The 16,629-nt window shown below is 37.0% G+C and overlaps 1 protein-coding gene across 4 annotated transcripts in view; it reads left to right on the top strand.

The window, feature by feature from the left end:
* The first annotated feature begins 308 nt into the window (after positions 1 to 308).
* The window catches only part of SLC1A2 (solute carrier family 1 member 2), a 472,492-nt gene continuing 456,171 nt past the window's right edge, over positions 309 to 16,629 (top strand). For all 4 annotated transcript variants that reach the window (XM_044082654.1, XM_044082653.1, XM_044082650.1 and 1 more), the window contains exon 1: positions 309 to 813. In XM_044082654.1, coding sequence (XP_043938589.1) covers positions 806 to 813 — 8 coding nt within the window. In that variant the 5' untranslated portion in view covers positions 309 to 805. The remainder of the gene's footprint in view (positions 814 to 16,629) is intronic.

Raw genomic sequence — 16,629 nt, 5'->3', positions numbered from 1 at the left:
AACGCCAGACGCTGTTAAAGACGCACAAAATGTCCTAAATGTAAAGGTATAACGTGCCCTTCGAAATCCTATTTATTAATTGTACCTAAAACCCTCAACAGAACTACAGTATCTGCGTGTGGATGTTTGCACAGGTAGTCAGGTACAATTGGCTGACACAATATTTATATGGACATAAAAAAGGAAAATATCTGAGTAGTTTCCTTTTCATTTTATTACACCGAGCAAACAACTAGAATTCCTGCCATTCCTATAGACCCGCTTGGTTAATAAAGCTTTTCTCAGAAAAGCAGGAGGAGGTGTGGCGACATAGGAGAGCTGCTAGCCAATTATGATGTCAGTTTACTGCCTAAAATAGAGAAGGACGCACCGTGCAGATCTAGTGAGTTTATCTAAAACCCCGCGGCACCTGCCCTGACTGTTGGTGAGGCAGGAAAGCATAGAAAGTGTACGCTGCTGGGAAAGTAAAGGCAGGTAGCCGCCCCCCAAAGCAGATGGACACTACAGGGTACATCATAACCAGAGCTTGACTAAGGACAACACTGGCTACTCCTGCTTTCTTGTCTACTGAGCTCTCCCTCAGTGCTGTATTTGTTGGAAATTGCTTGGGAACCTTGCTTTTCGCATTTGCACAGCATTTGGATTGCCGCCTTTTCCAGATAGTGATCTTGCAAAATACACAGGGATCCTTTATTGAGGCTCTCTCACACAGGAGAAGCTAGCTCAAGTCAGCCTTTTTGGCAAATAAACATTCCTCAACTTCTCCCGTATTTCCTCACATTCTTATATAAGAACATCGGCTAATATGGATAGGTGAGTCTCTACTTAGTTCATTTGCAAATTTATTGTATTTGTCTACGAGAGGACACATATGAACATGGCAAGATGGATGGATGGCGTTTGGTTTATTTTGCAAAGTTATTTGGTTTTCATAATATTGCTTGTTGCAGTATTGTTGCCGAAAATTCCCTTTAGTACTCTGACCTACTGTCTGTAAATGAAAACTTAAATGCATAAGGACGCACTTTTCTAGACCGTTTTCTGCAGCTTGATGGAGCGAATCGTTGAACAGGAGAGAATAAACCCCTGAAAGTGATGTTTAGCATTTACAGAACGAATGGATGCAATGTAAAGGCGATATGCGATTATATGCAATACGGATATATTAGGGAAAGTGCCACCCACTTCCGTTAAACTGATCTTGAGAAACAATTCTCGTGACCATGCTTTTAACAGAAATTCTTGACAAATCACTTTTTTCTTCCCTTAATGGTCTGATCAGCTCTAAGCGAAAAACGAAACTAGTCCCTGTAAGCTCTCATTCTATAGCCCTTTCTCTTTATGATCTTTGACGGTAACCTGGGGATGCTGGCAGCACTTAAATCCATTGCAATCCTGCTTTTCATCCCTGTCTATTGTCAGGTTGCATCAGTTTTATCTGCTTTGAATGGGAAAGCCTGCGGGGGGAGGGGGGACCATAAACTACGTATATACTTCCCTTTTCCTTGTCTTCTGTATTTTTACACGTTATTGCAACAAGACACTTGGCACAGGCTGTGCTGGCTGCACTACCGCCAGATCTTAGAATCTTGAACCTCTTCGTTACTTGCGAGAGCGCGTGGTGGTGGGGGGCGTGGAAGTGTCCACCTGTCTGTGGCTTTTGGTGGTATAGAGAATGTGAGAAAGAGGTTAGGTTTTCGCATCTCTGTATACACTTTGCAGTAGTTTAAGTGGTTTATCCAGTAATGAATTTTAAGTGAGCCTTTTCCTCATTGCAAGCTAGAGTAATGCATGCAGATTTATAACTACCCAACAATCAGCTGTCATTGTGACAGGAACCATAGAAAATGTGTTTTAAATGAAGTGATTAAGCACTGCATGAGAAGAATCCTTAAAAATGAATTTTAAACAAAGTCGTGTTTAAGTAACAATTAATAGTCGCACTAAACTCAGATGCATTTAAGCTTATTTGGATGCCATTTGGCAGTGGCTTCTTTATAGAACCTACTTAAGCTCTAGCTTGTTTGGTTAGCTGGGTAAATGCAGCTTGATAGTAGCCTGCCTTGCACCAAGCATAACAGCTGGAAAGCGAACATGCAGATGTGCAGATTTCAGCTCACTATTAGATTTCATCAATTTTAAAGTGGTAGAGTATAAGCATCCTATACTACGAACGTTTCCAAGTATTAAAAGAAATCAGCACAACACGTCCATTCATTCATCTTGGACTGTATAACTGAATACCTGGTTTAATCCCCTGATCTTTAAATTACAAAATGCATGCATTTGTTGTGCTCCTGTATTTTGAGAAACTAGTTATATTGTCTGAAAAAAATAATACATTTCGAACACTGTCATTCACGATGAACATAGCCAGCCTTCTCAAGGAAGAGACAGACTGACAGCTGTTCCTCTTAGGTTCATACCTGCAGTCCTTCCTGCCTATTTGATTTTCAAAATGTAAGTTACTGCTTTGTTTTATGTGCAATGGCGGTTTATGTCTATTCCTTATGCTGTCAAGATTTGCATGAGAGTAACAGTTCTGGATATGTGATCTGCACAGATCTCATACGTTTTTTTAATTCTAGCATTGCGATCTATTCGTTATATGTTCCTAGGCACGTTTGTTGAATATCCATTTATATGTACTACTGCACGTTCACTCGCGCGCACATATACACATGCACGCGCTCAAACACACAATACTGTACCACATAAATGTGCCAAGCATACCTCTCAATTTAGAACAATAAAAGTGGGACAAGGACGCCAAAAATGGGGGCAATTCTTAATGAATGTTCTTACAAACCTAGAAAGTTGATAGAATAACTGGTTTTACATTAGCATGAATTTTCTGAATGATACAAAGTCTGAAACTCAGTTGTCTATCATTATTTTCTATCTTTAATGATTTGCCATTAATTTGTCAGAAAAACACAATTTTATGAAAAATGGACGAAAAATATGAGACCAAAATCTGGAGATTCTAAGAAACTCTGCACAGTTGAGAGATATGGCACTGCCAACACAAAACCATATTTAATGTTTCTTTAGATTATTCTTGTTTGTAAATATCATTGATGTTCATAATGTGAGCTGTCCGCAGAATGAAATTCTATCCAATGGGATTAAAAGAATCTGATCATTTTTCATAAATACCACTTGTTTTTGTCAAGTACTTGTTCACGGACTCCAAAACCATTGATGTATTTTGATTGACTGCCAGGTATATTGAAGTATTGCTTTGTTTTGCTGTGCAACAGTGGTGCTAAGAAGGTTTTTTCCATTGCTATGTTACTGCAGACTTAGTATATATAGAGGTGGCAGTGAATTATGGTGCAGGGGAGCCTGTCTCCCCTGCAAAAATAGAAGTCCAGTGTGATGCTTCTTGATATATTTCAGTAGACTAAAATAGACCTGATGGAGTTATGTTGATCATTAAACATTATGTATCTATGTGTGTTTAAATCTGATCATGCGATAACAAGCTTTAGTTTTAAATGTTGCAAGTACTGCAACAGGTAACATTTGGCAATCATTTAACAGGTGTCATGCTTGAATGCTTCTTGCTCTAGTTCTTAATACAGGCTGTCTTACATTTGGCTTACTTATGGGCCTGCTGGAGGAAACCTTTACATTTGCACATGTGCACATGCCAATACGATAGGCATGGCACTACCTACTGTGAAGTTTGGAAATCTATGGTATACCTATCAAAGCTACATATCACTGGATTTGATAGTTCCTTGCAACTGTGGCTCACGTTACAGAGTGCAGATGGCCTGACGACAAATTCAGGCTAAACATCCTTTGTCCAGAGAAAAAATGAGAGCAGAAAAGCTAAGGAAAGCATCATGAATGTGAAATATAGGTCTTCTTTCGGCTTTTCCCGGTTAGGGGTTGCCACAGCGGAACTCCGGTCCACTAATGACTGGTAGTATATTTTTATGGTGCCGAGGTGCCAGCTCAATGCCCGACCTTCAATGAAGGCACGCCCATTCACTCATGTCATTCAAACGCCACTCGACTGTGGGAAGGGTGGGAAGGACATGCAATGTGAAGTAGGTAAAGAGTACCAAAGCTGCACTGTTAAGAAGGCTAACCTTATGGCCGCGTGTTACATTTTCATTAAAGTGGCACAAGTGTCTCAAATGTGTACTGGTATTCTAGTTAACAAGTATAACCTGCTTTCGTGGTATAATGGTTGAAATTTTAATATGGCATATTGAGTTAAAGTTGCCACATATGATTTGATGTAGGCCTTCTGATGTTACCTTTATCTGGTACCTTCTACAAACCTGTGAAATCTAAATAAGTAAAGATAAATTATTTATTATCATATGTAGGTCACAAGATATTGGATATTTTGCCAGAATTTAGTGTTAATTTACTGTGAACCCACATATTTTGTAACATAGTAAGGCAATCTTAGAGACTGGCTACATAAATTATGTAACAGTAACCAGTTTGATTGTTTTAATGTATCCATTTAAAAACCTACTTGACTGCCTAAGAATAAATGTTGATAGGATAATGCTTAAATGCTTTTGACATCTTTACTAAATGAAATCTGTATATCATAACTTAATTTACTACTTGTGATATTGCATATATTTAGGTGCACACTCTTTCTAAATATAATTTAACAGATCATTTTTATGAGAAACTGATTACATTTTATTATTTTTCTTAGCCACAGGCATTGACATTATTAGTAATATAATATTATTCATTTTGGGGTGGGATTTTCATGACACTGAAATGGCAATTGAAAGTTCCATTTGATGCTTATAGGATTTCCCCATTGGGGGGGGGGGGTTGGTTAAACTTAGGTTTATGCTGCTAATAGATAGCAAAAGCTAGCTGGAAGATAGGGTTTTGTTAAAAATTAATGATCCAATTTACTTCTCTAATTTCCCATTTCTAAAAATATATTCTCAAAAGACCTGTCAGTGTATCTTGATGGGCTATATTAAGATTACATAACTTCTTTGCACTTCATCCTTCCAAGTGCATTCCCTCATGTCTTACTGTATTTTATTCCATTGTTAAAATGTCTTTATACAAAATGTTCTTGCTTTATATGATCTGTTATTGAGTCTGCTTCACAGCATTACTTCATTAAGCAGGTATATATTTAAATCATATTTAACAATATTATTCAGTGTCCATACAAAGTCTTACAAATGTGGCACAGGCTGTTACAACTTTATTTAAATGTAAATAAAAGTAAACTAATCTTTCAAAATCTGGGAGGGAGTAAGGAATTTGAACGCAGTCTGACCTGATTAAAATCTGTGCCATTCTTTTTTTTTCTGCCTTGCTGTTGCATCATTAAAAGTTTGTTATATATCAACTTATCTCTAAGACAAAGTAATTTAGTACTGTATAATTACATTTACTATGAAGATATGTGCATAGTGATATGTATTGCCACACAAACTGATCTTTCCTTACTTCTTATAATCGAATATAAAGTGCACATCTTAGTTCTACACATTTCTGGCCCTTTGTACAAATTCTTTATTTCCTAAAGCTTACATAGTACTTGCTGTTTCTTAGAGAAACTGTATCATTTATGTTGGTACTTATCTTGCCTCCTTTTCTGTTTTCCACTTTTTTTTAACCCAGATGCAGAACCTATTTCTCTTCCTTCTAGTAACCTAGTCTTTGTGTTCTCAGGTTACAAAGCCAGCCTCGTCATGTCTTAGTAACACAAATGGCCCTCAATTCAGTAATTATCACAAGCGTGGACTTTTATTTTCTATGATTCCCAAGTGGTTCACAGGTTGCATAAACTGGTTCATCAGGACCATTTTCCTTGTATATTAATATTCATGCATGATTTCTGTAACTTCCTTTTGTCAAAAACCTTCCAGTCTGATGTGGTCTTCTGGCAGATTATACATTATTTTTACTTGTTCTTCTGTACTCTTTCTGTCTGTCTTATCTTGCATCTTAGGAAGAAATTTAAATCGAGATATTAATACTATTTCATATAATTTAATCTGTCATCAGTGTTTTGCATCAACCTAACACACTTTTCCTCTGCTCCCTACATTTTACTCATTCATGTCTTCAAGGACACTTTTCTACCCTTATCATTTCTGTCCTCACTACTGTGTGCTGTCAACCATCTCGTGCATAAAGCCAAGATGATTTCATTTCATTGCATAATTCTTTCCGTGGTATTGTAATGTTTTTCTACTAATCATGTATACATGCATCATCCAGCTTGATTAAATTAATAACCCTACTTGGTTGTCATCTCTGTTGTAATCTTAAGCACTTTGATTTAATGAATATTTTTGCCATATTTTTATATTCTGTGTCATGAACCATTTTATAAGTTTTTTTTTGTTTTTTTTTTTTAGGTACGTCTTGACATGAATTTTGTATTAACTGTCTTTTAATATTATATGCTGTGCCTGACTTTTGGTTCAGATTGTTGTTGAAAGGTTTTCTAAAATCAGTTCATTTAAACAGTTACCAAAGAAATGGATAAATAAGGCTCAAGGCTGTATTTATCAAGCAGTTGCAAAAATAATGCCTATTATGGCTGTCATCTGATAGGTGGCTTCATATCTTCATTAATGAAAAAGTGGCTGCAGACATCTTGGAAGGGGCTACCATTGCTTGCTCAGGTATTTTATATCCTTCAGTCAAAGAACATTAGAGAGGCACTTGAAATGGAAGAGTAAAACAAAACAGGAAAAACTCTTTGCAGGAAAACAAGCCCCACCCCCCAACATACCTTGCAACTGTCCAGATTTTCACAAAATGTCCAGATTTTTGCCTCATATTTTTGGCCTGTTTCTCTTAAAATTGTGGTTTTCTAGCAAATCATTAAGGATTGAACTCTGAAAATAATGGGAGGCATTTGAGTTTTCAGACTTCATAGTCTTCAGAAAATTCATACTAATGTAAAACCTGTTAGCCTATAACATTTCTAAGTTTGTAAGAGCAATGTTATCAATATTTGTGATCCTTTGTCCACCCATTATAGGTGGCTTTGTCCAGACGTCTTGTTCTGAGGTTGAGACGTATGCCCCCCACCTGATCTCCACTGCCAAAATTACGTATAATAACTCAAAAGTTGCTCTACAGTGAAGATAAGGGCACCCCTCCAAAAAATGCATATCCATCTCTCACAATTCAGCAAACTTTGGTTAAACAAATCACAGCATTCATCTTTTGCACTAAAGACTGACAATCAGAAAAAAAAATCAACAAAATGTGAGAATTTTGTAGGACTGGGTTAAATTATGATAGTTATGCCGATGCTATCATGTAGGACTGGGTTAAATTATGATATTCATGTAGGACTGGGTTAAATTATGATAGTTATGCTGATGCTATAATGTAGGATGGGGTTAAATTATGATAGTTATGCCGATGCTATCATGTAGGACGGGGTTAAATTATGATAGTTATGCCGATGCTAGTGGTGCTGCAGTAGCATTGTCACCTCACAGCAAGATGTTGTCGCGTTCGATTCTCAGCTAGCGTGTCTTCTGTGTGGAGGCATGCATGAATGGGCATGCCTTCGTTGAAGGTTGTGCATCAGGGCTGGTAACTCAGATGTAAAAATCCACTTCTAAACAGTAGCAGACCAGAGTTCCGCTGTGGTGACCCCTAACCAGGATAAGACGAAAGACACAACAGCATGCCAATGCTATCATGTAGGACTGGGTTAAATTATGATAGTTGTGCCAATGCTATCATGTAGGACTGGGTTAAATTATGATAGTTGTGCCAATGCTATCATGTAGGACTGGGTTAAATTATGATAGCTGTGCCAATGCTATCATGTAGGACTGGGTTAAATTATGATAGTTGTGCCAATGCTATCATGTAGGACTGGGTTAAATTATGATAGTTGTGCCAATGCTATCATGTAGGACTGGGTTAAATTATGATAGTTGTGCCGATGCTATCCTGTAGGACTGGGTTAAATTATGATAGTTGTGCCGATGCTATCATGAAGGACTGGGTTAAATTATGATAGTTGTGCCGATGCTATCATGAAGGACTGGGTTAAATTATGATAGTTGTGCCGATGCTATCATGTAGGACTGGGTTAAATTATGATAGTTGTGCCGATGCTATCATGTAGGACTGGGTTAAATTATGATAGTTATGCAGATGTTATCATGCAGGACTGGCTTAAATTATGGTAGTTATGCAGATGCTATCATGCAGTACTGGCTTAAATTATGATAGTTATGCCGATGCTATTATGTTGCATCGTTTCTTTCAACAAGAGTGAGAATGTGGCCTTCTCAGTCAGGTTGTTTACTAGATCTCATGTCAGCCATGCCATTCTTTATCTGTATGATTTGCATTCATGTCATGTCTTACATAGTAAAGGTCTTAAAACATGGTACTGCTCCTGCTAATCTGAAGAAGCTGCTGGTGCCCTACTGTTGTGTTCTCCTTTCATTGGAGCTACTGGCGATTCCCGGGACATGCTTTGAGGCTTCAGGTAGACATTCTTTTGCCTGCAAAGCTCTGGTTGTAATGACTATAAATCTTATTTAGGAGGTCGGTAAAATGCCATCATTTTCCAGGGTCTGTGACAGAATTTAATTCCTAAAGTTTTTTTTTCTTGATTCCTGCTGCTCCTTAATTAGCAGATGCACTGCAGTGGGAAAATTTGAGATGTTCTTCAATCAGGTAGTCTGGTTTGTCCCTCTCCATTGGGGCTGTGATGGCATATTGTGATTTCTCCTGAGTTGCATACCCATTAGCTCTAATGACCCTCTGACCCTCTTCCCAATGGCAGCTCATAGCATGCTTATCGGCTCAGGGCTTTTTCTTAAGCCTAAATTCCTCCTCCTAGGAATGCTGATTTCACCTTTAGGCTTGACGGGGAATTGGAATTGACTTCAGAATGTATCACCACCTCTGGCCTGTTAGATGACCACATCTTCCCTCTTCTCCCCACCCTACAGTTTGGCATCCTTACTCTACACTTTGACTTCTGTTAAAACTCCACAAGAGTAAAACCCAGCAAAAGCCTAAGCTGCTTATTGAACTTGGGTTACCTGGGCTGTAGTGGAGTGCTTTATCCCCTCTAAGCCACTGCTGAGGCTTTAAAGTTTTGTTATTGACTTCATCTTGAGCCACGTTTTTGATTTTATGTATGTTTATAGTACATTATATTTTGTTTCTTTGTAAAATGTTTGATTCCTTAAACACCTCAGTTCACAAAAGTAATGAGAAAGGCCGTTCATATAAAATGATAAAGGAGTCCACACACACACACACACACACATATATATATATATATATATATATATATATATATATATGTATATAAATAAAAATCATAGGCCGTTTTAATGAATTTATATAGTGCTGAATATTGTTTAAAAACTGAGACACAGCTCTTAGCCAGCTTGCCACATGACTACAGGAACATTATATATCATAGGGATATTCATTGCTTAGCACTTGTACAAAGTAAAATAGCATATTTTTTGTAATGACACCTGAATAAAATGGGCTACTTCACATGATGCCCCATTTTTCCTGTACTGTGGAGCTTGTTGAATGCTAGCTTCTGGCTGGACAATGTGCCTTTTCTGGAGTTAGACGTACAGATCTATGTACGAAATTACAGAGAACATTATGATATGTAAAACATTTCCCACAGGAGCTTATGAGGACAGTGTGGGCATCACCACTACTGCTGTCAGTAATTACAGCTCACTTGGGGAAGGTACCTCTCTATACTATGTGCATATTCTGTATTGTATATGGCACAGTTCTGAATGAAAGCATGACTCCCTTCCCTGTTGCACATATGACCTGTATGATTTGTGGCACAACACAAATCCTAAACCTAAAGTAGATTCTAACCTTAAAATTAACTCCTAACTCTAAACCCGCAGCCTTACTCCTTCATTAAAAACTGGGTTGTGTGACTTGTATTGAATGAACTATAAAAGTTAACTGTTGAACCTAGCCCCATGTGCTAACTACTAACCAAAGCTCTAAAGATAATTAATAAAAAATCTTTAAACATGTTCGAGATTTCCACTAAAGCATTACATTAGAAGATGGGTCGCATATCATCACAGATCTGAATGCTGTGGTTCAAATTTCATTAGGAAGAATGGCACATATGATAAACATCTCCTACCTCATGCTAAGGAAGATGGGGCCTGTCCCTCTGTCAACAGAATGCATTAAAGAGGTTCTTCATAAAATGAATAAAAATTATTCAGTACAGCCTCTTTGTCTGATAAGAGATTCAATCTGTGACTTTTACTGGTTTCTTAATCTACAATTTTTGCAAAATAGATTTGTTCCTGTCATATGAAAACAAGCAAATAATGTACTAATACTCCAGGAATATGTTGCTGGTTCCACTGACAACTATAGGCCAGTTAGTCTTAACAAGTATTAGCAAAAATACTTTTGAACAAGTACTGTTGAAATGTTTAGAAATTTCACGTCATACTTAAGATCAATCAATGTGATTTTAAGCATCCTAGATCATGCCAGCCAATCTCCTGTACATTTTACAAAGATTTCATCAAGGCTTTTGCTGATTGCATTTCTGTTAAGATAATATTGTTAAATTTATGAAAAGCTTTTGATTTGGTACAAAACCATATTAGGATTCTCTAAAAACAAAATATGAATAATTTTATTGTAAGGTGGGGATGGACTGAAATTTGACTCCAAAAACAGAATCTCTAAGATGTATTGGAGAATTTAAATCATTTCTTTTTAATATGGAAAACTGTCTTGCAGGGTTCTATATTTATGGCTCACCATACTGGTGAAACAATTTGTTAATGATTCCAAGACTCCATGCCTGATAACTAGTTTAAAGACCAGTGGACACTACAAAATTATTCAGATCACTTGACTAAGTTAGCATTGGGGAAATGAGTATTTTTCAGCAGAAAAGATGTAAAGTGATAACATCCCGGTTCTACTAGTAAATTCTGTTTTTAGACTTGCAACCAAGATCTTGTGTCTGAATGTTTAAATGTTAGGGACATTAGCTTAATTTTAACAGTTTTGTATTTTGAATGTCATGCCAATCTGGTTCCATTATTCAAAGATTTAATTAGGCCTCGACTGAATATATTGCACGTTTTCGCATCGTAGATCCCAAGTAAATAGGAAATTTATAAAGAATACAAAGACTTTATACGGTGTTGGGGATTTATATAATTGTTAAGGTGTTTATCTCGGTTACAAGGTGCAGGGTTTGATTCTCACCCTTGAAAGGGAAATTGGATAAATTTAATATGGCCCACAAGGTCAGCTGACCTTGTACTTGCCTATAAACTAAGCAGACTTTGTCCTGCAGGAATATCTTGTCTAGCTGGAAGACCTGAAATTGCATTGTTTGCTGTTTCTTAACAGGGAGGAGATCTAATCTGGGCCAGTAAATGCTCTGGAGACAGAACACTTCAGTTTACAACATGCCGGCAACTTTCAGTGCATTATAAATCTACCAGAGATGATAAACTGTTAATAACCTCAGATAGATGTGATGGTTTGGTTTTAAAAGAAAAGATTCTTTCAGCACATAATCTGTATGATTTGAAGAAGTTAGAATTACAACATTTAAATCAATAAGTTGTTTTAAAATTTCAGTTGACCAGTGGTTCAGAGACTAAGTCACATGGTATTGTCTTCATGGAACAGAGCTCATGAGGTCTTGGGATTAATCACACCTTGTGGTTAGCTTTATTTATTAATTTATTGATTGTTTACCAGAAAAAAAAAAGATTGGTACAATACCATTCACAACCTATTCTCTGGCTATTAGGCAAACACAACAGGAAAAATCAGTTACAAAAAAAAAAAAGTGACAAGTAAGCAAGTTGAGAAGAACACCAGAAATAAATACAAATAACAGTTGTATGACAATGTTATAATGCATCAAATATTGGGTGAGTAAGAGAACAAAAGATCAAGTGCAAAGGGTAACTACTCATTTACAAATGCAAAAGTCCTAGTATGGTTGTATTATCAGCTATTGTATGCTGAATAACCATTATAGCAACCATTAGGAATGACTGAGTATTAACTCTACATCCCTAGATACATTTTTGGAGTATAAACTTAATGACCTGCACAGTTATGATCTTAGCACTATTGTCATAAAACAAAATTAACAAAAAATAAATATATAATATAAAACAAAAATCATAACTTCATAAGGGTTTTGTTTCTGTGGAGAGACTTCATCAGACTGAAGTAAAACACCAAAACAACAAATGTTAAAGCTCATAAAAGTTGTCAAAAGATAAATATCACATGCCACTTTTGAGTAATATAACATTTGGTCTTCGGCTTTGTACATTTTTGTATGTATGAGCTGTAGAGCATAAAACCCGATTCACGTACCTGTGCATCAGCCCATGCAGACATTATGGAAATCCTTGTTTTTTTCTTGTTGTTTGCAATCAATCAGTGAATAAATAATGTACCAATGCACCAGTTAGCTTTCATTTTAATGCATCAGAAATATGATAATGAAGTTATGATAGAAGTCATGCCACACCATCAAAATGTGGAAATGAATGTGCACTAGAGAATTCCAGCTTCGCAGCCCCCTTCAAGCTGTTACCCAAAGATCTAATCCCCCATGACGTTCAGCATCAAAGCCCTTTTTCTGTAAAGGTTCAGTCATTCAAAAGAGCTTACTGTCTGGTTTCCATGTGTCGGAAGCTTTTGGGGTCAGTGAATGGAGAATTTTGGATTACATTTACATTGATTTACATAGTTGGGGTACCTTGGGCTGCCTGTGTGAGTCATGAGGGAGTGAGCTAGACTGTGAAAAGTAACATTTAATGTAGGTCACTTTCATACTTTCTGTGGAGTGAAATTAATCACAACTGGTGCAGTAATGAAGGTTTTTGTAAGTATACAGACATGTAAATATAGAGAAAGCAATGGGTTCTGAGACAGATGCATAGTAACACTCTTCACTAGTGTGAAGGTTTACTTAGCGCAATGCATTCTTAAATAGACACAATGCAAACAAATCTGTACATAATGCGACTAATTTATTGTATGGTCAAAGCAGTATATGTCATACACAAGTGATACTACATTTCTCACATTACACTGGATTTTCTGCTATTCTGTTTGCAGTGCCATTATGGTAAAGTTGCTGAAAGCTTTGATAACTGCAGATGTCGCAGTGACCTGTGCTTATAGCTGGGATGACCATAGTATGTATGTGTGTGTGTGTGTGTGTGTGTGTGTGTGTATATATGTATATATATATATATATATATATATATATATATATATATGGGATACAACAACACTGCAGAAGTCTGTCAGCTGTTTCACTGTTAAGTTATAACAGAAGAAGGAACTTTAAAGGCTTATGTTTATAGTAGTTTGACATCACAATAAACTCTACCCAAGGTAACCAATGAACCATTTAAACTGTCCCTATTCCTGGACTTGGGAATGAGGTATCAGTCAAACATATGAAGAAACTATGAGGAAAGATTATGGATACGAGTCCAAACTGTAGAAGTGATACAAGGGCTCCATCTGAAAAATCAGTATGGAAGGTGCTGTAGCTAGATATTGGTTCTACTTTTCTTTCGATATGCTTTTCTGTCACCATGCTTGCCAACTGTCAAGCTGCTGTCACAGCTGCTTCTTTGATCTGCACTGAGGGGAGAGCTTCTGTCTCCATTTGTTCCCCTTTAGAGCCAATGCCAATAGAATCTATTCATTACATTACAGTAGGAAAAAGCACCCACCTCTTCTCCAGTTCCTCCTGTGTTTACATCACTAATTGAACTCGAGTCACGTGGGGCACAGCCAGGGCTCTGTCCCGCTACACCAAACATCAGGGTCAGGAAACTGTTGTACTTAAATGTAACTTACTAGCATTGTGCTCTTTAAAGAGCTTCCAATGGCCAATGTGTTGCACAGATGGGGATGTATAGAATTTAGATTGAAGGATGTACCTAACAGAAATTTGTCCGTCCTTATAATCCTGCTTCCCGGGTAGAACATTTTAACCCTAACAGGGCACAACTGAAATCATACAGCATAAAAATGCATTATAATAAGGTACATAATATTTTCAACAGGGTGTGCATGCTACAGAAATCAAGACTGCATGTTGTCTTAGCTTAATATTTGCTATAGTAATTTGTCACAGTGCACTTCACAAATAGATGACATTCAGGTAAACATAAAAAAAAACTAAACCAAGGACACACACTTTAGATGGAGCGACATTTTAGAAAACACCACTTTACAGAATGAACTGAAGTTATGTACAGAAATCTATCTTCCTATGTCTACAGTGACAGGAAGTACAGTGTGGTGAGAGCTCATATTTCAAATAGTCAGAGGATTTGTAGAGAATGTGAAAACAAAACAGGCCATGCATATTTGGGCAATATGGCATTTATTGATTTGCTTCTGCTTTCTGATGTAGTATTTTTGTTTCTAGCACTTACTTTGGAAGGCAAAACAAGACTCTGAGAAGGCTAAGTAGTAAATAGAACAAAGATGTACCATTTTTATAACCTTTCACCTTCTGCACCTCTAACAACCCCTCAGAATATGCAGATTAACATTTGTCATGACTCCTGGAGTAAGTTGTAATTAGTGGCCTAGACAAATGCATTCATAATCCCTTGGAAGCTCATAATAATGAGTGATGGTTGAATGCTTAACTAGGAATGAGCAGAGATGTAGCGTCTCATTGGTAACTCTGCATTAATTTATTACTTGTGCTCTTCTTAACATATCCCAAATTAAACTGTAGGTCTCCTGACAATGCTGTCTTATTCCAAAGCCATTGTTACTCCATATAAAGGGATTTAGAGCTCTGATCTTGATCAGAGTCCGTCTAAACTCTGTGAAGTTTTGACTGTTGGTGTTGGCCTGTCTAGTGAAGGGAGACTTACCATTTCACTGGACCTTCTCAGCAAATTGTGATGCTTGAAACATTTGCTTTGTACTGCGTTCGTTATTTCACTGGAAAACAAGCTTTCCTTTGTATTACATTGAGGTGCCTCATAATGTGACACACCCCAAAGCTTTATTGACTTAAACACAAACTTCATAGATTAAATTTTTGCTGTAATAAGCTTTATTTCATCAATGTCTTCACATTTTTAATGTTGCAAGTTCCTTTTTTCTGCAACATGTGAGTGCGTGTGTTTTTTTTTTTTTTTTCTTTGCTCTGGATCCTCTATTGGCCATTAAACACAATGGCTCATTGGTTACCTAGGAGCAAGGGAGAAGCAAACTGAGAATGCTGCTGTCATCCATGAGGGGCATCAGGGTCTTGTATTACACTTTAATGCCCCAGATTTACTGCACCCAGTGCATTTTTGCAAGTCCACATAAAATAAAATAAAGTAAAACATAGTAGGGTAATTCATAGGGAATTGCTTGCCTCTGCAGTGATATATTATTCTCTATATCTAGCCATGCTCACGTCCTGATGACCACATGACCACTTGTCATGATGCAGCGTAGTAACAGTCTTACTTCCAGAATGTTCCCCTCCACCCTCACTCAAAAACAGAGGTGCACATGCCATGCCTCACCATCTGTCTCCTAAATAATTGCATTCTTATAGAATGATTTCCACCTAAATGACAGGTGATGTACAGCCTCTGTTTCTGTGACCTATTGTTCTCGATTTCCTCCTTCATTCATAAAGTATGACGTACACAGTTTAAAACTACGTTCTCAAGGTGATCACTAGTCCCAACACATGGTAGTGGGCCATGAAACATTTTGTGCTCTATGTTACAACAGATATAAAGTGTGCACTCAAGTTTGATAAACTGCATTAAAATACAGAAAATATCACCTCTGGAGTCTGTCATATAGTCAAATGCTTTTACAGTTAAACTGCTTATATTCTTGTTTAAAAAAAAAAAACTTATATAAAGTGGTACTGCAGTTACCACCTCCTTTATGATATGTTAACCACAAGCAAGTTGTTAGTTTGCTTCAATCCATTCATTGTGATTAAAAAGTCCAGATCAGCTACAGTCATTTCCTGAAGTATTGTGGAAATGTAAAAAGTAATAATTCCCTAAGGCCTGTAAAAAGTAATAATTCCCTAACGCCTGTAAGTTTAAAGATGATAAAGCTTGCACAGTATTGGTTTCAGAAATGGCATTGAGCTGCAAATGCCACCTGAAAGGAGCCACAAATAGCCAGCTGCTAAGTGAGTGGGGCCTAAGATGGAGTAAATGGCAGAATCTTATGGTGGATATGATTTAGGGAAAGGAAGAGGGAGTTGTGAAAGTAGCACAATATACAACAATTTCTGTAATGATCATGACCTAACAGTGTAAACTATGACCATCAGATGGATATGAGGATTACAGCAGTAATGACCTTCAAGAAGCGTCATTGTTTTAACCCTGTATTAATATTGAATAAAAGTAATATATGGCATATTTTGATTGTAAGGGGAAGGTTATTCCATAATCTTGAAAGGCAGTGTGTAATGTAGCTTTCAATATTTCTATTACTGGTATTTATTTTTACTTTTAGATTCTATAGCCTGCTGTTAAATCCCCCAGTGGTGCTTTTCAGGCATAATCTTTTTAATCGATTTGAAATGGACAACGCCTTTTAAGCCAAGCACAG

This window comes from Protopterus annectens, chromosome 9.part0, assembly GCF_019279795.1.
Source record: "Protopterus annectens isolate FY-2018-M chromosome 9.part0, PAN1.0, whole genome shotgun sequence".
NCBI classification, from domain to species: Eukaryota; Metazoa; Chordata; order Ceratodontiformes; family Protopteridae; genus Protopterus; species Protopterus annectens.
This window is presented reverse-complemented; position numbering and strand designations above follow the sequence as displayed.